The sequence below is a fragment of the Cervus elaphus genome, chromosome 11, assembly GCF_910594005.1.
Source record: "Cervus elaphus chromosome 11, mCerEla1.1, whole genome shotgun sequence".
NCBI classification, from domain to species: Eukaryota; Metazoa; Chordata; class Mammalia; order Artiodactyla; family Cervidae; genus Cervus; species Cervus elaphus.
Window position 1 is genome coordinate 8,070,554 of NC_057825.1, and position 17,866 is coordinate 8,088,419.

General features: G+C 54.8%; 1 protein-coding gene and 1 long non-coding RNA gene across 21 annotated transcripts in view; one reads left to right on the forward strand and one right to left on the reverse strand.

Moving 5' to 3' along the window:
• Window positions 1-13,090, reverse strand: part of DNM1 (dynamin 1) — a 44,206-nt gene extending 31,116 nt beyond the window's left edge. For 11 of the 20 annotated variants that reach the window (XR_006343349.1, XR_006343350.1, XR_006343347.1 and 8 more), the window contains exon 1: window positions 12,815-13,090. Coding sequence is in view for 13 of the 20 variants with exons in the window: in XM_043916745.1 (XP_043772680.1) it covers window positions 12,815-12,975 (161 nt within the window). In the remaining 7 variants the exon portion in view is untranslated. The remainder of the gene's footprint in view (window positions 1-12,814) is intronic. The other 9 variants (XM_043916743.1, XM_043916744.1, XM_043916742.1 and 6 more) reach the window with 1 other exon arrangement.
• On the forward strand, window positions 11,812-15,557 carry LOC122702851. Its single transcript, XR_006343352.1, has 2 exons — window positions 11,812-12,256; window positions 15,174-15,557. It is a non-coding gene; the product is annotated as an uncharacterized LOC122702851 (long non-coding RNA).
• The last annotated feature ends 2,309 nt before the right edge of the window (window positions 15,558-17,866 follow it).

Here is a 17,866-nt window from a genome sequence, read left to right on the forward strand (position 1 = left end):
CCAGAGCAGAAACCTGGATGCCCTATCCTGAGCTCAGAGCCCAACCTGGACCCACAAAGCTTTCTGTGCTCAGGTTAAGGGCAGAGGGTCCCAGGAACAACAGAATCGGCCCAGGCTTCTGGGTTGAAGGCCTCATCTGGGGGCCCTGGGGAGGGCTCTTCCATTCTCTGTCCTCACCCTGCCCCACCTCTGGGGAGAGCAGAGACTAATGAGGAGGAGTCAGCCACTTTATGGGGAAGGAGGATGACAAATCCTGCATTTATCCATCATTTCTAGATGCCAGGCAAATGCTTTTCATTTGCGCAAGACTGTGAGGCTCAGAAGGGCAGGGCTCGCACTTTCCCGTCACAAGAGGTGCTTAATAAATGGGCACTGAGGGGGCGCGGGTTCAGTTCCTTGTCAGGGAACAAAGTTTACATGCCATGTGGCATGGCCAAAATATTAAATTTAAAAAAGGGCACTGAGGACTTCCCTGGCGGTACAGTGGATAAGAAGCCCTCTATCAATGCAGGAGATGCAGGTTTGATCTCTGGTCAGGGAAGATTCCACATGCCACGGAGCAACTAAGCCAGTGCACCACAACTACTGAAGCCCGTGCGTCTAGAGCCCATGCTCTGCAACAAGAGAAGCCACCGCAATGAGAAGCCTGTGCACTGCTATGAAGAGTAGCCCCCAGTCACTGCAACTAGAGAAAGCCCGCGAGCAGCAATGAAAACCCAATGGAACCAAAAATAATAAAAGGGAACTGAATCCCCAAGTCCTCAAAAAGTGCTCTCATATGGAGAAGATAACTTTACAGATGAGGTAACCAAGGCCTCAGAGAGGTGAAATAACTCATCCAAGGTCACCCAGTCAGAAATGGCAGAGCCGGGGAATCAAACCCGCTGCTGTTGGACCCCAGAGCCTGGGAACTTTCCCATCAAACTCTGCTGCCCCCTAAACCTGAGGAGCCAGACTTGGCTTTTTATGTAATTCAATTAAATTCAGTGTAGAACATATTTGGGAGCAGCTGCTCTGTGCCGGGCCCTGTGCTGGGCCCTGGGGATGGGAGGTGATGAGTCAGACGGCTCCCACCCCGAGGAGCTCACAGCGTGGTGGGAGAGACAGACAAGTAAACAGATAGTGTGATGCAGTGTGACATGTGCTGGAACGGAGGTGCACCAGGCAGCACCGAGGGGGAGGTGGTTAACTTTGGGTGGGGGGAATTCCTGTCTCTGTCTTTGCCCCTTACTCACTGACTGCTTTGCAGGGGTGACCCCCTAGTACTTGGGAACCCCCCCCAGGACTGGAGAGATAGGGCATCTTGGCTCACAGAGGCTGGGGAGGATATGGGGACCTGGGGTCTACCTTCTTCCCCACCTTCTCCTCACCCAGCTATACCATGGCAACAGTAGTTGCCATGGAAACTACAGGCGGGGCTGGAAAGGATGGGACTCCCCACAGAGAGCCCCTCCCCAGGCAGAGACATGAACCTTCCCTGGAGCTCTAGCCTGAGAGCACCACCCCCCCACCCCCACCCCCTTCCTGCACAGATGGACCCATTTGGCCCTGGCAGGCCTGAGGGGAAGAGGTCCCTGAGGTGCCACGTAGAGGGTGTGGAGAACCCAAGGCCCAGCTGGAGGGGTGATCAGGGGTCTGGGCCAGCCTGCTCCGAGTTGCTGCCTCCCAGGGCTACTTAAAGGACAAGCAGCTTATGGGAAGCAGAGATTAGAGCACAGGGCATGTGTGGGAGCAGTGCCTACTCAGACCCAGATCTCCCAGGCCGGGTCGGGGATGGGCGCCCAGGTGGCCAGGGGCCCCATCTTGGCCCTGGCCCAGGCTCTCAGAATTCCCTGGGTGGCTTGTTCAAATGCACATTCCTCAGACAGGCTGGGTTAGAATCTTCAGGGTTGGGGTGGGCAGGGGAGTGGAGGTGGGAATCTGGATTCTAAACACAATCCCCATGTTCCCACCAAGTTTAAGGCTCCTGGCTCAGTGATGAGGAACTGGCGCCAGGCAGAGGCCCTGGGTTCGAGTCCTGACTTGGCCATTCCCCAGCCTGGTGCCCCTGGGCCAGTGGCTTCACCCTCAGGGCCTCAGGGTCCTCAGCTGTAAACCACATGATCCAAATGAGGCATCATATATGACCACGCGTGGCTGCAGAATGATTCCTGGAGCCTTAGCCCATGCCTGGAACAGAGTGGGCACTCAGCAGCTGGAGGGGGCTGCCAAGGAAAGCCTCCTATCCTCAGCACCCCTCCTTTGGAGAATCCTCCCAAAATTCAGCAAGGAATCCAAGATCCTGAAGAACCATCTGCCTCACCTCCTTTGGGCACTGAATCAGATCTCGGGATTCTGACCACATAATGTTGCCTGGAAACGATGGACCACAAGGAGGAGGAGTTTTCAGAGAACATCTCATTCCCCGTCATTGTCCAGGGGGTGGGACGGAGGCCCAGGGAGGGGCAGGGAGCTGTGAGGCCACACAGCAATGGAAGGGATGGCTGAGATGGGCCCAGAACCCGGAAGCCTGCTTCTCAGCTAGGCCCACGCCTGGACAGGCAGTGATGAGCACGATTGTTCCCACATCCAGACTCGGTGCCTCAGTGCCTGCTGGATTCTCATGCTGGGCACAGGATTCTCGTGCTGGGCACAGGATGGGCTATTGTAGGGGCTCAGGCAATCCTGGAAGGAGCGAGCATGGCTGAGCGACTCCACAGCGTCCACCTTTCGCCTGGACAGACTGCCCCATAGCTTCAGTTAAAGTGCCCCCTGGGGACTTCCCTGGTGGCCAGTGGTAGGGGGTCCAGGTTCTATCCTTGGTCAGGGAACTAGATCCCACATGCCACAACTAAACGAAGACCCTTTGTGCTGCAACTAAGACCCGATGCAGAAAAATAAATAAATATTGAAAAAATAATAAGGTGTCCCCTGGCGCCTTTGCACTGGGGATTCGGGCCTGATCTGGTCTCCCACCAGAGCCACCTCTGCACCTCCCACCCAGCTCCTGGTTTGCCCAAGAGAGGACAGAACAGGTGCTCAGAGAAAAGTGTGCTCGGCCCACCAGCCTCGACTGACGTGTGGGAAGGGTGGATGGTGACGTGCCAGTGCCTCCCACTCGTTTGGACAGATGGTGGTTTCCTGGGGAGGCCTTGCCTTGCCATTTGCAGAGACACCTTCAAACCTGAAGCACAGGCAGGTGAAATAAACACATCTCACGACCTCCAGGCCCCACATACGGCCTATCCAAACTGACACTGTCACCCCAGAGGGGCCTGGAGGAATTATACCCAGAGCTGCTGCTCCTAGTCTACAACTGCTCTGGGACCCTGGCTCCCAAGTCCTGCTGAGCTCAAACACCACCAGCAAGTAGCCTGCTTGGACTGGTGTGTGCCCGACGGCGGTCATCCTTGTAAGTCTCTTGTTTCCTGGACTCTGATGTCAGACAGGCCTGGCACTGGATGTCCGAGCTGTGTGACTATGGATAAATCATCAGACGTCTCTGAATCTCAGTTTCCTTATCAGTAAAATGGGTTTCTGTGAGGCCCATATAACTTAATGTCTGTACCCAGGCATGGTAGCAATGATTATAAATAAAACTTGTTGAGTGAGCTGAGCACACAGCCTGGGTTCCCAGGACCATGTCATCCATTGATGCCGCAGGGAGGGAGCTAGAAGATAGGTTTCCTGGGGGCTGGCCAGAAGAGTGGGTGGAGGCCAGAATATTTCCAGCCCAATCTTGCCTTGGAAGTGGAAGGGAAGGGGCCCAACAGACTGTGAGGTGCCCTCTGAAGCAGGGAGCCAGGGTGGAGGCGAGGGAGTGGGTGGGCCAAGAAATACAGTTGGGAGGAGGTGAGACTGCCCCCAAGCAACAAGTCCCTCTCTGTTCCTGCCGCCCCAGGAGGCCCTGGGCTGGCCCATGTCACACAGCCCATGAATTTCCAGCTGAGGTTTGAAGATTTCAGGGCAGCCCTGGCCTTAGCTTCCCCTGGTATTCTAATGTCCTGAGAGCAGGGCCTGGGTTGGCCCTATTTACCACGGTATTCCCAGCACCCAGCTTGGAGCCTGGCACGGAGCAGGCGCTCAGGACACCCCTGTCGGCTGAAAGAATGATTGGAAGAAGTTCCTCCATTTTCCCCATCACCGCCCTCATTGTACAGATGTGGAAACTGAGGCACAAGAAAGAGGGTTGCCCAAGTTCACAGTGCAAGTTGGTGACAGGGTAGGACTGGTGCCCCAGGCCCTGGATTCCAAGCCCAGCACTCTCCACACAACAACTATTCTTCAGTATTAAAGAAAACGTGTCATCTTTCTTTTCACCTTATCCTTCCATCCTTCCTACCATTCTTCTTTGCCTTTTTCCTTCCTGCCTGCCTCTCTCCCTGTTTTCCTCCCGCCTTCCTCCCTTTCTTTCAAGTGTTGACGACTTTATACTTTCAAAATGGAAACGATTTCTTTTGCCCCTGCTTTAAAAAAATCATATGCTCTCTCATTTTTTCAGAAAATACATAAGATGTTGAAAAAATAAAAAGCGACCATCATCACCAACACCTGGGGCTCAGCATTGTAAACGTTTTATCACTTATAAGAACAGTCATGACAAACCCCGATGGATTGTTGATTGCAGGCCAGGGATGCTTCCAGGGGCTCTGAAATCTGCATCATCACGAGGTTTCTTTCGGGGGTGATGGAAGAGGTCTAAAATTAGATTGTGATGATGGTTGCACAAATATGCTAAAAATCATTGAAGTGTGCACTAAAGATGGGTGAATCTTACAGCATGTAAATTCTACCTTAATAAAGTTGTTTAAGGAACCTGCAGCCTCTTGATTGATGCTCAAACGGCTATGTGAGGTTGGCCTGGCCAGTTTCCCCAACTTGAAGGGGAAGAAACAGGCACAGAGAGACAAAGTCAGGTGCCCCTCACGGACCCGGGCTCCGAGCCACACTTGGGTAGCAGCTCTGCCTAACAGCTCAGCGTGGACCTTTCCCAAGTCGCTCAATATGGAGTTACTTCTGGATCCTTATTTCTTTCATTTATTTCGCGATGCTGGGTCTTTGTTGCAGCATGCGAACTCTTAGTTGTGGCATGTGGGATATAGTTCCCTGACCAGGGATCAAACCCGGGTCCCCTGCATTGGGAGCGCAGAGTCTTAGTCACTGGACCACCAGGGAAGTCCCTGGATCCTTATTTCCTATCACGAACAGCCTGAGGTGAAGGAATCTCAGCTCCACTAAATTATCTCCCTGCTCTGAACCTCAGTTTCCCCATCTATGAAATGGGACACAATCCAGCAGCTCCCTCCTATGGCCAAGGAGGGGATGCCTCAAGACCCTGACTGTAGAAGGATCTAACTAGCAGGCTGCCCATTGGTGCTGCCCGTGAATCACCTGAGTGCCCATCCTGGGCTTGGTGCCTACGTGTGCCAGGGAGCATTGCATTCACCTGCTGAGATGTTTCTCCCCATCTGGGCTGATGGCCTCGTTTCCCTGTGCTAAGATTGGGAACAAAACAGTGGCGCAGAGATAAGCAGGTAAAACATTCATAATAACCTTGGTTGGATCTCCTCTGCCAGGAGCTCTCAGCCCAAGGTCATGGGCCTCTTTCTTCCTCTGTGGTCCCTCATTCTGGGAGAAAACTGAGTCCTGCCCCACATGCCAAGGTCAGAGGCTGGAGGGTGGTCAGGGAAGGCATCCTAGAGGAGGTGTTGGATGATGTGAGATCTGGAGGTTGAACCAGGGAAGGAAGAAGACAGAGGTGGGGTGAGGCACCTTCCTGGCAGAGAGAATAGCAGAGTGAGGGAGAGGGACAGCCCATTTCCCCATGAGCTGCAAGATACTTAGGTGGCCGCGTGAGGGGAAGCCTGGCTGGGTAAGGCCAGCCTCAGGGTCCCAGCTCAGGAGATAAGGCTCTGCTTGGAGGGCAGGGAGCTAAGAAGGGCTTCAAGCAGAGGCATTGGAATGGGAAGCCCTAGAGAGTTCTGAGCTGCCCGACGGAGAATAGCAAGAGAGGAGTCTGTCCTGGGTGGTGGGTAGGACAAAGGTGATGGTGGCCCAGGTACGGAAGGGATGGACTGGGGCAGAACCCACAGGGTCTGTAGACTACATTGGATGGAGATGATGCGAAAGGAGCTGGGAGCTGATCCCGGGGCCTCTGGCCGGGGCACTGGGAAGGTGACGGAGGATGAGATGGTTGGATGGCATCACCAATTCAACAGACATGAGCTTGGGCAAACTCTGAGAGATGGTGAGGGACAGGGAGGCCTGATGTGCTGCAGTCCGTGGGCTCGCAAAGAGTCAGACACGACTTGGTGACTGAACAACAACATAGGAGTTCCAAGTGGCTAGAGCTGACTGCTGCAAATGGTTGGTGTTCCTTAGCCAGAGTTCAGTCCAGGAGGGGGTAGGAGTGCTTGAGAGATAACCAGGGAAAGCAGAGGAGGAGAAGCTGAGGCCTATGGAGAGGCCAGCACAGGGGCTGGGGTGCAGAGGGTGGACATTCACGTGGAGACGGAAGATCCGTGCTGGTTCCTGTCCTGCCTCCGATGCACCGCTGTGTGACTTCAGGCGGGTCCCTTACCCTCTAGGTGCCATTTCATCACTTGAAAACTGGGGATGATGCTCCTCCTACTAAGAGGTTGCTGGTTCCAAGAAGACAATAATCCGCACTGCCCTTGGACCTGGGGGCGTGGCCCCATCCTTGTTGGGATCTTTGGCCTCACCTTCCCCATGAAGCAAGGGGTTCCGGGGACCAAGGGAAGGTGCTCAGCTGGAGCCTGTGCACCCCTCCTTGTTGTTATTGTTGTCTTGGTTGCTCAGTAAGCCTGACTCTTGGCGACCCCAGGCCTGTGGCCCGCCAGGCTCCTCTGTCTCTGGGATTTCCCAGGCAAGAATGCTGGAGTGGGTGGCCATTTCCTCCTCCAGGGGATCTTCCTGACCCAGGCATCAAAACCGATCTCCTGCATTGGCAGGTGGATTCTCTGCCGCTAAGCCACCAGGGAAGCACCTGAACAGCCCTCCTAGGCCACACTTAAGGGCCCTGGAACTTTCTCTCAGTCTCAAGGGTACCTCTAGGTTCTCTCCCACCTGCGGGCTGCCCTCAGTGCGAGGAGGCAACCTCGAGGCTACAGTTGATGGAGCTGGAAGATGAGGGCAGCCCGGGGAGTCCCCACCCCATCTCAGAACTCAGAGGAGTCTGAAATTCTAAATTCCACACCATCCTGCCAGGTTGCTTTGAAGGTGTGTTTGTCAAGGTGGGAGGGCAGAATGCATTGTAGTTAGCAATTCCTTAGCTTGATTTATAACTGGAATATTTAGACATATGGCATGTGGGCTCCACTTCTGCCTGTTCCAGGCCTGATAACACCGCGTCTGTGACTGGCGGCCTCCGCTCCCACCTGACCCCTCTGCACCGGCCTGCCTGTGTCCCCTCCCCCTGTTTCTGACCCTCCAACCCCAGCCAAGGCCAGGGAAACTCAATTCTCCTGACGCCGGGATCAGATGCTGTCTGCCAGAGTCACCTTTCATTCCCAGCTCCTTGGGGCCACTGGGTGGGGCAGAGGGTTGGAGAAGACATCCTCTAGCAGGGATGGGCACACAAGTCTGGCTGAGGCCATGTGCCAGGAGCGTGCTCTGAGCAGGGAGGGGCACAACATCATGGGTTCTCTGGGTTGGGGTGGCTGAAGGGCCCGCAGTGCCTTCCAGACCAGCCTGATCTCACTGCGATCTCTGCTCCTCACTGCCCTTCTCTCCTCCGGGTTCCACCTCCGGCCTTTCCTCAGGGGGGACCCTGCACCTGGAGTGGTTCACTCCTTTGCCTGACCAAGTCCTATTTTCGCTCAGGCCCAGACCTAAACGCTCAGATGCCTTCTCTGGCCCCCTGACGACTCCTGCTCCGTACAACATCAGGGTCCTGGTACACTTCTTCAAATCCACAACATAAGAGCTCTTTGTGTAATGTAGCCTCTGTCTGTCCCACTCAGCTGTGAGTCCCCCAAGAACAGGGATGGGTCTGGCTTGTTCACAGTTCTATCCTCAGGGCCTGGCGCACTGCAAGTGCCAAGGAGATGTCAGTTCCCTCCGCCTCTCTACTTCTGATGTCTCAATTATGCCCTAATCCTCTTTGGCCTCAGTCTCTGAATCTGGGAAATGGGATGTAGCCTGAAGTGTTCAGAGGAAGAGACAGATCTTAGTAGTGGAGGATGGTTTGTCCCCCATGGCAGGGGCTGGGTCTGACCAAGAGAAGGGCTCTCAGAGGCCAGAGACTGGCATAAGGTCTGTGCTGGGACCAGAATGCAGAGAAAGGGGATTGGTAGGAGGCAGGGAGCCTGAGTAAAAGGTTTCCCAGGTGGATCAGGGGTAAAGAATCTGCCTGCCAATACAGGAGCCACAGGAGATGCTGGTTCAATCTCTGGATTGGGAAGATCCCCTGGAGAAGGAAATGGCAACCCACTCCAGTATTCTTGCCTGGGAAATCCCATAGACGGAGGAGCCTGGCAGGCTACAGTCAGTCCATGGGGTTGCAAAGAGTTAGACACGACTTAGTGACTGACCAACAACTCAGTGAGCCTGAGCTGGGGTAGACAGAGTCAGCAGAGGAAACCAAAACCCTATCCCCCAGGCTGCCCTTTGGGCTCTGGGCAGAGGCTCACTCACCAGGCTCCCTGCCCCACCTGCATCCTTGCCCCTCCTCCCAGCTGGTACCTATGCCCAGGCAGGAACAGAATGGGCACGTCCTCTGGGCCAGACCTGACCCTGAGTGCTTCAAGGGCATGATGTCAACACTCGCCACAGTCCCGTGATGGAGGTGCTATTATTATCCCCATTTTACAGATGAGGAAATAGCAGCTGGGCAGGGTTTAAGAAACATGCCCAAGTTTGCCCAGCGTGTAAGTGCCAGAGCTAAGCTGCAAACTCAGGTCTGATTCCAGAGCCTGAGCGCTCAGCCCCTCTGCCACACTCCTGCCAGCCCTGGCCTCCCGGGGGAGCCAAACAGGAGGGAAGATGGACAGTGCCCAACAGTCAGCACGCCTGGGCCTCAGAGTGAGTGAGGCCAGGGGTGCCGGAGCCTGGAAGCCTGTCCCAGGACACCTGACTTGGTGCCAGATGGGTATAGTGGGGAGGGGACATGCATCTGGGGGCAGACGAAGGGAAACCTGGGGCACCAGACATCTGCTCACAAAGGGCTGGGGTGTCCGGGGGCCCACGCACACTCCGCTGTCTGTGCTCACCACTGAGATGATCTCATCTACGCTCACGAGTTGACATCCCATCTCTTCCAAATTTATATTTCCAGCCCGCCTTCCCTCTGAGCTTCCGACTTGCATCACCACACTGCCCACCTGACATCTCAGACTCAACGAGTTCAAAACCAAACTCCCGATCTTACCCCCCGACCCCCAGCCTGCTCCTCCCAGACTCCGTTAATGGTACCAACACCCACCGGGGTCACAGGTGCTAAAGTCATCCTGGATTCTTCTTTCCTCACCGTCTATATCCCATCTCCCAGCAGGATTCGTAGGACTGTCCTCCAAAATACATCCTGAACCCCACCATTCTCCCCTTCTCTCTGCTAAAGCCCTGGTCCAGGCCACCTGTGTCCACCGCAGCAGCCTCCGCACCTGTTTCCTGTCCCCCTTCCCAAGTCACACACTTGCTGGAAGCAGCTCAAGTCATTCCACTGCTTAAGAGCTTCTGATAATAATAGAAACAAACATAGTTCCTCAGCTTAATCTGAGACCCCTGCCTACCTCTTCCATGCTGTGTCCACCTTGCTCACCAAACGCCAGCCACAGTGCTTCCTTTCTCTTCTTCAAAGATACCAAATTCGTTACTGCCCCAGGGCCTTTGCATGCGATGTTCCCTCAGCTTAGAATGCTTCTCCCCAAATAGTCACATGACTTCTTGTCCCTCAGTTCTCATCTCAGATGCCATGGATTCCTAGACACCTTCTCTGACCTCCCTGTGGAAAGTGGCCCTTTTCCCTCCCAGCATTGACCATGGCCCCCCGTTTTCTTCTTCATGTCCATCTGCTGGACGCCTGAATGAATCAGCCTTAGTCTTCCTTTCTGTAAAAGGGAGACAAAGAAAAAGCATAGACCCAGAGCAGCCCTGCCAGGGTCCTGGGCAGCTGCCTGGGCCACCTCCACTACAGAGATTACAACAGGGCCCTCTTGGGTGCCCGGAAGCCTGGAGCAGCCTCGGCTTCCTCTGATATATTTTCCACTTCCTCTCCATGGGGGGTTGACTCCCGGGAAACCTCAGGAGACAGAGTGGCTGTTACCATGCATACGGGTCTGGGGAGCCAGCCCAGGGTGGAGAGCAGGCCATGCCCCTACCCTGCCCCAGACCTGCGCCTGGACACCCTGTGTATCCTCCCATGCGGCTGCAGTCAAAGGCTATTTGATTGTGGAGGGCAGCGAGAGGGTCTAGGCCTCTGGGGGCCGAGTCCGAATCTCACTGGATCCCTCGACAAGCTAACAGTTGCGAAGTCAGCTGTGGCCAGGCTGGCCTGCTGTGCTGTCTACCGGTACCTCTCTCTGCTGGATGGTGGACTCTGAGAGGGCAGCGGCTAGGTCTTCTGGCCCATGTAGGCCCCAAACCTAACTGAATATCGGTATCTCCCTTCCACGTGTCTGTAAAAGGGGGCTTTTACACCCTGAACTCGCTGGAGCCCCACACCCACGTCTCCAGAAGGCGGGGCAGCAGCTGTCAGTGGGCCCATTCCTCGGATGGGGAACATGGGGGCCCATACACCTGCACGCCCTGTGCTCCACGCTGAGCTGGGCTCTGAGAGGTGGTGCAGGCCCCAGGTTGGAGTCTGACAGATGCGGTCCTTCTTGGCCCTGTGACCTTGGACAGGGCCTCTAACCTCAGCGTCTCAGTTTCCTCCCCTGCAGGGTGGTCATCACAGTACCCGCCTCACCGGGCTCTTGTGACCCGTCCCGTATAGGCTGGCAGGGGGCACAGGGGAAGGGCCCGGCAGATGGTGGCTGAGGTCAGCTGCCCCCCGGTGCCCCCTGTCCAGAGCACACAGCAGGCACAGAGCACGCGTGAGCAGAGGGAAAGGCAGCCCTACGGTTTGTACCCTGAAAAGGGCAGGATGGCCACGACTGTCATCTGAAGCATGAGGGCCTCGGGGGCTTTATTGCCTCCAGGGTCCTTCCACCCCCCTCGCTCTGACTGTCGGGCCGTAGGGACAGGGACCATCTCTATGTCTCTTGTCTGCATCTCTGCAGCTTTGGTGGGGGGGTCACATGAGCAGGAGAGGGGTTCTCTGGAAGCCCTTCCCCGGGAGACAGACGGCGTCCCTCCTCTGCTGAGCAGATGGGCCCGGCCGCCCCCACAGTGGCTCTCCCGCGTCCCACAGATATATCGCTCCAGGCAGTATCCGTCTCCCTCACCCCTGAAGCTGACACTGGGCTTCCCAGGTCATTTGAGGGGCGGGGACGACAGTCGAGTCTAACCGACCATATTAGAGGTGGGGAAACTGAGGCTGAGACAGGGCAGTGACTCGCTGGAGGTTTCACAGCAGAACCTGGCTTGGGACCCAGGATGTCTCAGCCCAGAACTGTCCTCCCTGGGATGGGGGAAGGAGGAAACCCTCCTGCCTGCCTCCCTCTCTCCTACAGGTCATCCGCTTCTTTACCCATGAAGGTCATTGGAAGAAAGCTAGGGTTTCTGAAAGAGGTGAGGGTGGCAGATGACAGAGTGGGGAGGTCAGTGTCAATTCTCTTGCCTCCTCCCTCAGTCTGCCCAGCCCCTCCACTCCGCCTCCAGCCCCCCGCGAGAGGGCCCGCCTCTCTCTCCTTCTCAGCCCCCGGAAAGCCCATCTCTGTCTCCCCTTCTTGGGGGAGAGCCTGGGGGGTGGTCACGACCCTGCCGGCCTCCCTAAACCCAGGGCTCTTTGTCTTGGTGGTTGCCCCTGACTCCTTGCCACCTGGCCCTCCCGGCGCCTTGTGGGATCCGAGGCAGGAGGGGGATTAGGTCGTGCAAATGGCTCCCCCCACCCCTCCCCGCCAGCCTGCCTCCCTCCCTGTCTTAGTCATCTCTGTCCTCCACCGCCTTCTCCCTCCATTCCAATCCCTCTGCCAGGCCAAGGGGAGGACGGCACTGACAGGCGGCCCCCCCCACCCCGCAGGGGCGGCGGCAGGGCCAGGGGCCGGCGGCTCCGGGGAGGCTCAGAGGCGCTGGCTCCCCCCACCCCCTCTTCCTCATCCTGCAGTCGCGCCTCCCCCCTCTTCCGCGCTGCGCACGGATGGCGGCCGGAGCCGCAGAGGTGTGTGTGACGGGGGAGACTGTATCTGGTCCCCGATGCCCAGGGGGCCATGTCCTCTCCCAGGGGCGACGGGAGGGGTGTCCCCCCACCGCAGTCCAGGAATCCCTATGAGAGGAGGGGGAGCTGTCCATAGAGCCTGCGGGCACGGCCCCCGGGTGCTGCCCGCTTCAAGAGACCACCCCCAGAACCGAGGGGAGTCATGCAAGCCCCTCGGTGCCCATGGGGGGTATGGGGGGGAGGTGGTGGACAGCCCTTTGCCCGGGTCTGCTGTCTTCCTAAAGGATGGAGCAGAGGAGGGGGGCGTGAGCCCGCGGCCGCAGGCTTGACGTTTGCGGCCCAGCGGGGGTGAGGGGGGTGTGGGGCGCTGCGCCCCCGAGGGGCTCTCGTGGCTGGGGAGGGCCGCCTTCTCCTTCTGGCTGGAGGTGGGGGCGGGGGGCCCGCGCCGTCCGCGGTGCAGCGCCCGGGGCTGCGAGGTCGCGGCGCCGTCGGGGCCGGGTCCCGAGACCCGGAGGACCCAGGAGCTGGGAGTCCGCGTTCCAGGGGCGCGCCGCTTCCTACCTGCCTACGAAATTCTCGAGCACCGAGCTCTTGCCGGCGCTCTGGCCGCCCACCACGGCGATCTGCGGCAGATCGAGGTCCGCGTTCTGGCCGATGGCGGAGAAGGCATCCTGCAGCCGGTTGACCAGCGGGATGAGATCCTCCATGCCACGGTTGCCCATGGCTGCTGCTGGCCCAGTGGGCTGCGATCCGGCCGCCGCTTGGGCTCCCGGCTTCGGCTCCGCGGATGCAGCAGCGCGCTCAGACGCTTTTCTGCGCCGCGGATCCCCCCGCCCCTCGGGGATCGGAGCGCCGAGCTGCGCCGGGGTGCCGCGAGGGGGCGCCCGCAGCGCCGCGGATCGGCAGCCGTGCGCAGGCGCCGCCCGTGGCACTATGGGGACTGTAGTTTTCAACTTCTGCGGCTTTTGGGGGCGCTCGAACCGTGTTTGGGGGAGGCACAGATGCTGCACCGCACGTTATCTTTCCTGGAAACGGGCAAGGTCTCCTAGGTACCAGGTACCCTTAGTACCAGACCTCTTGGAGAGTAGTCGTGGCTGCTTCACTCCCTCTTACAAATGGGGAAACTGAGGCTTGGAGGCACGGGCCTCCTCCAAGGTCATAGTCTTCTGACCTTCAGTTTCACTCGGCTTCATTGCCTTCTACTTTGGTTGTAGCACTAATTTATCTCCGGCATTTCCCTTCCCGCCTTTGGGCTTCAATCTCCCTGTTTCTAGAAGGAAAAGATATAGAGCATTAATTCAACAAATATTTACTGAACAGGTTCTGTAAGTCATACCCTGTTCTGGGCGCTGGAGATATAGCAGTAAACAAGACAGACCAGGTCTCTACCCTCATAGATCTTACAGTGAAGACAGACAGTAAGTGAATAAACAGATAAATGAAACGGTACAAGTGAATATAGTGTACACTAACAGTGATGCGAGAAATAAACATAGCATATGAAGAGTTCTCTTTAGCCTGGCAGGTTAGAAGGGTTCTCTGTGGAGGTGACAGTTGAGAAGAGACCTGAATAGTGAGAAGCAGCTAGCCAGGCCAAATGAACAGCAGGTACAAAGGCCCTGACACTCGGAAGGGCCTTCTTGGGACAGTTGGAACGTCTTGTCCTGGTAAGTGAAGTCTTCTCCCCAAACCATCAGGGTGGTGGTAAAACAGTAGGGCTCGAATCCAGAACTCTTGAAACCCTACCCTATTTATTTTTTTCACATGGAAAGACCATGGGTCCCCAAGCCAAGTTGTCCACCTCTGCATTTAAGGAACCTAACTGGGACTCCCCACAAGGAGGCTAGGAAAGAGAGAACAGAGAGAGAACCCTGGAGAACAGAGGAGCCTGGCGAGCTACAGTCCCTGAGGTTGCAAAGAGCTGGACATGACTTAGAGACTGGACAGCAACGACAACCCTGTTCTACTGGGGATCAGTAGGTCACCGTCTGTGAACAGAGTGGAGGCCACTGCTGGGAGATCAGTAGTCTGTAAATTGGAGACTGTGGTTCATTCACTCATTTAATACATATTTATTAAACCAGGAACTTTGCTAGGCCTCAGAGATAAAGCAGGGAGCAAAATGGATGAAGCCTTTACCTTCATGTGGCTTGTAGTCTAGTAGAAAAAGAAGGACAGATTACAAATGAGCCAATAAATATGATTGTCAGATAGTCATGAGTGCTTTGGAAGACAAGGAAGCTGGAGAAGTTGGAGGTGGGGACTGTGTTGCTGTTTTGCATACAGTGGTTGGAGGAGGATTCTGGTAAGGTAAAAATTTGAGCAGACCTGAAGGAAGTATGGCAATAACCCATGTGGACATCTGGGGAACATCTGGGCAGAGAGGAATAAGTGGATCCCATTCCAAGAGCCTGACCTGGGTCTTAGATGAGCTGTGTGATCCAGGTCCCTCCATATCTTTGAGCCTCAGTGATCTAATCTGGGTCATGGGGATAATAGACTGGAATGCCCGTGAAGGGCATGGCCCCGGTCTGAGGCTCAGGCAACCCTTATTAAACCACTGCTCTGAGGATGCTGATGATCACAACCTTCCAGAGAACTGGATGTGGATGTGGGACTGCACATCTTGTGTGGCTGCTCCTAGCCAGCCTGTTGTTATGCTCTGAGAACCAGAGAGGGCAGAGATGAAGCCTGGATTGGTGCCATTCATTTGGTTAGAGGGTGCCAGTTACAGATGTCTGCCTAGAGGGGCGCCATCGTGGCTGGTTTGTTTTTCCTAATTACAGTAGAGAAATGTATTGTAAAAATCAGACTTTACACAGTATTTGAAAACTTCTGGTCATCCTTCCACCCAGAGATAACCACTGTTTAGAGTTTATTCCCTGGTCTATCCCATGTATATTCATTTTGTTTTTTACAGAAATGGGATCATACTATAAATCCTGTCTTGCTGAATCACCCATGCCAGACGAGCAGCCTGGGTATCACCCTGAGTTGGTCGGAAATACACAATCTCATGCCTCACTCGTGACCTGCTGGATCACAACCTGCATTTAACAAGAATCAAGAGCCCCGGAGATTCCTGTGCACATCAGAGCTGGAGGAGCTCTAATATATATTATTATATACAACTTGTTTTTTTAGCAACAGTGAGTCTTTGAGGTCTCTCAGTGTAAGAACAGAGTGGTCATGTTCCTTGTTCGCAGCTGCATAGTTTCCCACTGTTTACTAGTGCTTTGGTTTTGTTCTCTGGTTTGGTAAAAATGATTGTGCTGGGCTTGAAGAATGGATCAATACAATGCCACCTGGCGGTGTGTGTGTGGAGAAGGGTTGATGTTCTGGGCAGAGGAACCAGCATAAGCAAAGGTGGAATCAGAAAGGAAATGAACCTGATATCGACACTGGCCTCATTCCCGTGGGGCTTCCCAGGCGGCTCAGTGGTAAGGAAACCTCCTGTCAATGCAGAAGATGCAGGAGACAAAGGTTTGATCCCTGGATCAGGAAGATCCCCTGTAGGAGGAAATGGCAACCCACTCCAGGATTCTTGCCTGGGAAATCCCATGGACAGAGGAATCTGGCAGAGCTACAGTCCATGGGGTCACAAAGAGTCGGACACGACTGAGCAACTGAGCACACACACACACACACACACACACACACACATACACACACATGCACCCACACGAGTCATTCCCACAGGGCTTGGTGAGGACCAAAGGAGGGATACTGCAGATGGTTCTCCCAGGTGCTGAGAAGCTGGGAGTCCCGAAGACCAATGAGTTAAATGAGAGTCTTAGAAATGGCTTAGACCCTCTACTTTGAGCACTAACGAGGGAGAATTCTCTCTGGAGCCCTTGAAGCTGTAACCACTACCTGTTCTGGCAGATCAGCAGCAGGAACACTCATTGGGCATTTCTCCCTGGGCCAGATTACTGTGCTGAGAGAGTCAACCCTCAGGAGCGGGGAGGAGTTCCTATTAGTTCTCCTTGACAGATGAAGCAACTGAGGTGCAAAGAGGGATGTGGCTGAGGGCACAAAGCCAGAAAATGATGGCGTGAAGATGTGAATGGAGCTTGGTGAGACTTCGGGCTTCCATGTTTATATCCTATACTGCACCAGCTATTGTAATCTGCATACTTTTAATGCACATGACATAAAATGCTAGCCCCTTCTGATAGGGTTTTTGTTGGGCGTACAGCAGGTGCTCAATAAATGCTGATTGTGTTGAACTGCACAATGGCTTTATTATGCAGCACTTGAGCCAAGCCATTATATTTAGTCATGAAGTCTGCTCCGAGTCTGGCCCTGTGGATTCATTCATTCTTCTACAACTTTTTTTAAATGTTTACTTATGTGTTTGGCTGTGCCAGGTCGCAGTTGTGGCACATGGGGTCTTCAATCTCCGTCGCAGGTGTGATCTTTTTTGTTTTAGTTGCTGCATTCAGGATCTTTAGTTGTGGCATGTGGGGTCTAGTTCCCTGACCAGGGATCAAGCCTGGGCTCCTGAATTGGGAGCTTGGAGTCTTAGCCACTGACCACCAAGGAAGTCCCTCTTCAACAGGTATTGATCAGGTACTTCATGCCAGACCTCAAGCAAGACATAAGGGGATGAAGAGGTTAACAAGATGCAGGAGTTGAACCCTCCTAGAATTCGGATCACAGGGGAGAGAAAGACAAGAAAGTAGTCCAGGTGGATGAAGAAGCCAAGACACGTAACTGTGTTGGGCAAGGTCACTGCTGAAGCCAGCTAGGCCAGGATGGGGGCCCACATAGTGCCCTTCTCTGTGTGACTGGGGGCTGGGCACCAAGATTTCCCAGGGGCTTTGGGGCACCAGTGGTCCAGGCATCTGTGCTTGCATTGCCCCATCTTACAATGAGGAGCTCTCCATAAGCCTGGAACAAGGCAGATACTCTTGTGTACTGAGGATCAAGGGCACAGTTCTGTTGCTAGACTGCCCAGTGTTCAAATCCTACCCCAACCACTGTCTAACCCAGTGACCTTGGACAAGTCATTTCACCTACCTGGCCCTGTTTCTGCATCTGCAAAAAGGGGATAAGACTATTAACTACCTCATAGGATTATATGAGGAGGATTCAATGATGTAATAATTCAGAGAAAATATGAGAACAGTGCCTGAAACAGTGAATAATTAGAGCCACGATTATTGTGATTATAACCATCATTACCACGGTACTGTCTGAAGAAACTTCAACCTCATGAAGGTAGCAAAGGATGTCACCTCTCTTTTTTAAAATTTATTTTATTCATTTAGCAGTGCCAGGCCTTAGTTGTGGTATGAGAGATCTTTAGTTGCAGCATATGAACTATGAGTTGCAGCATGTGGGATCTAGTTCCCCGAGAAGGGATCGAATCTGGACCCCCTGCATTGGGAATGCGGAGTCTTAGCCACTCAGCCAACAGGGAAGTTCTGGGCTGTCACCTCTTGGTGGGAAGGTTAAAGGATTGTAGACACACCAGGATTTGTCCAGGAGAGACAGAGCTAGGTCTGGAGGCATGGATTGAGGGCCAACTCTATCCCTGGATGGCTCAGCTTGTGAGAATCTCAGGCCCCAGTGAGCCCTAGATTGTCCAGTTATTCCCCATGTGGACAG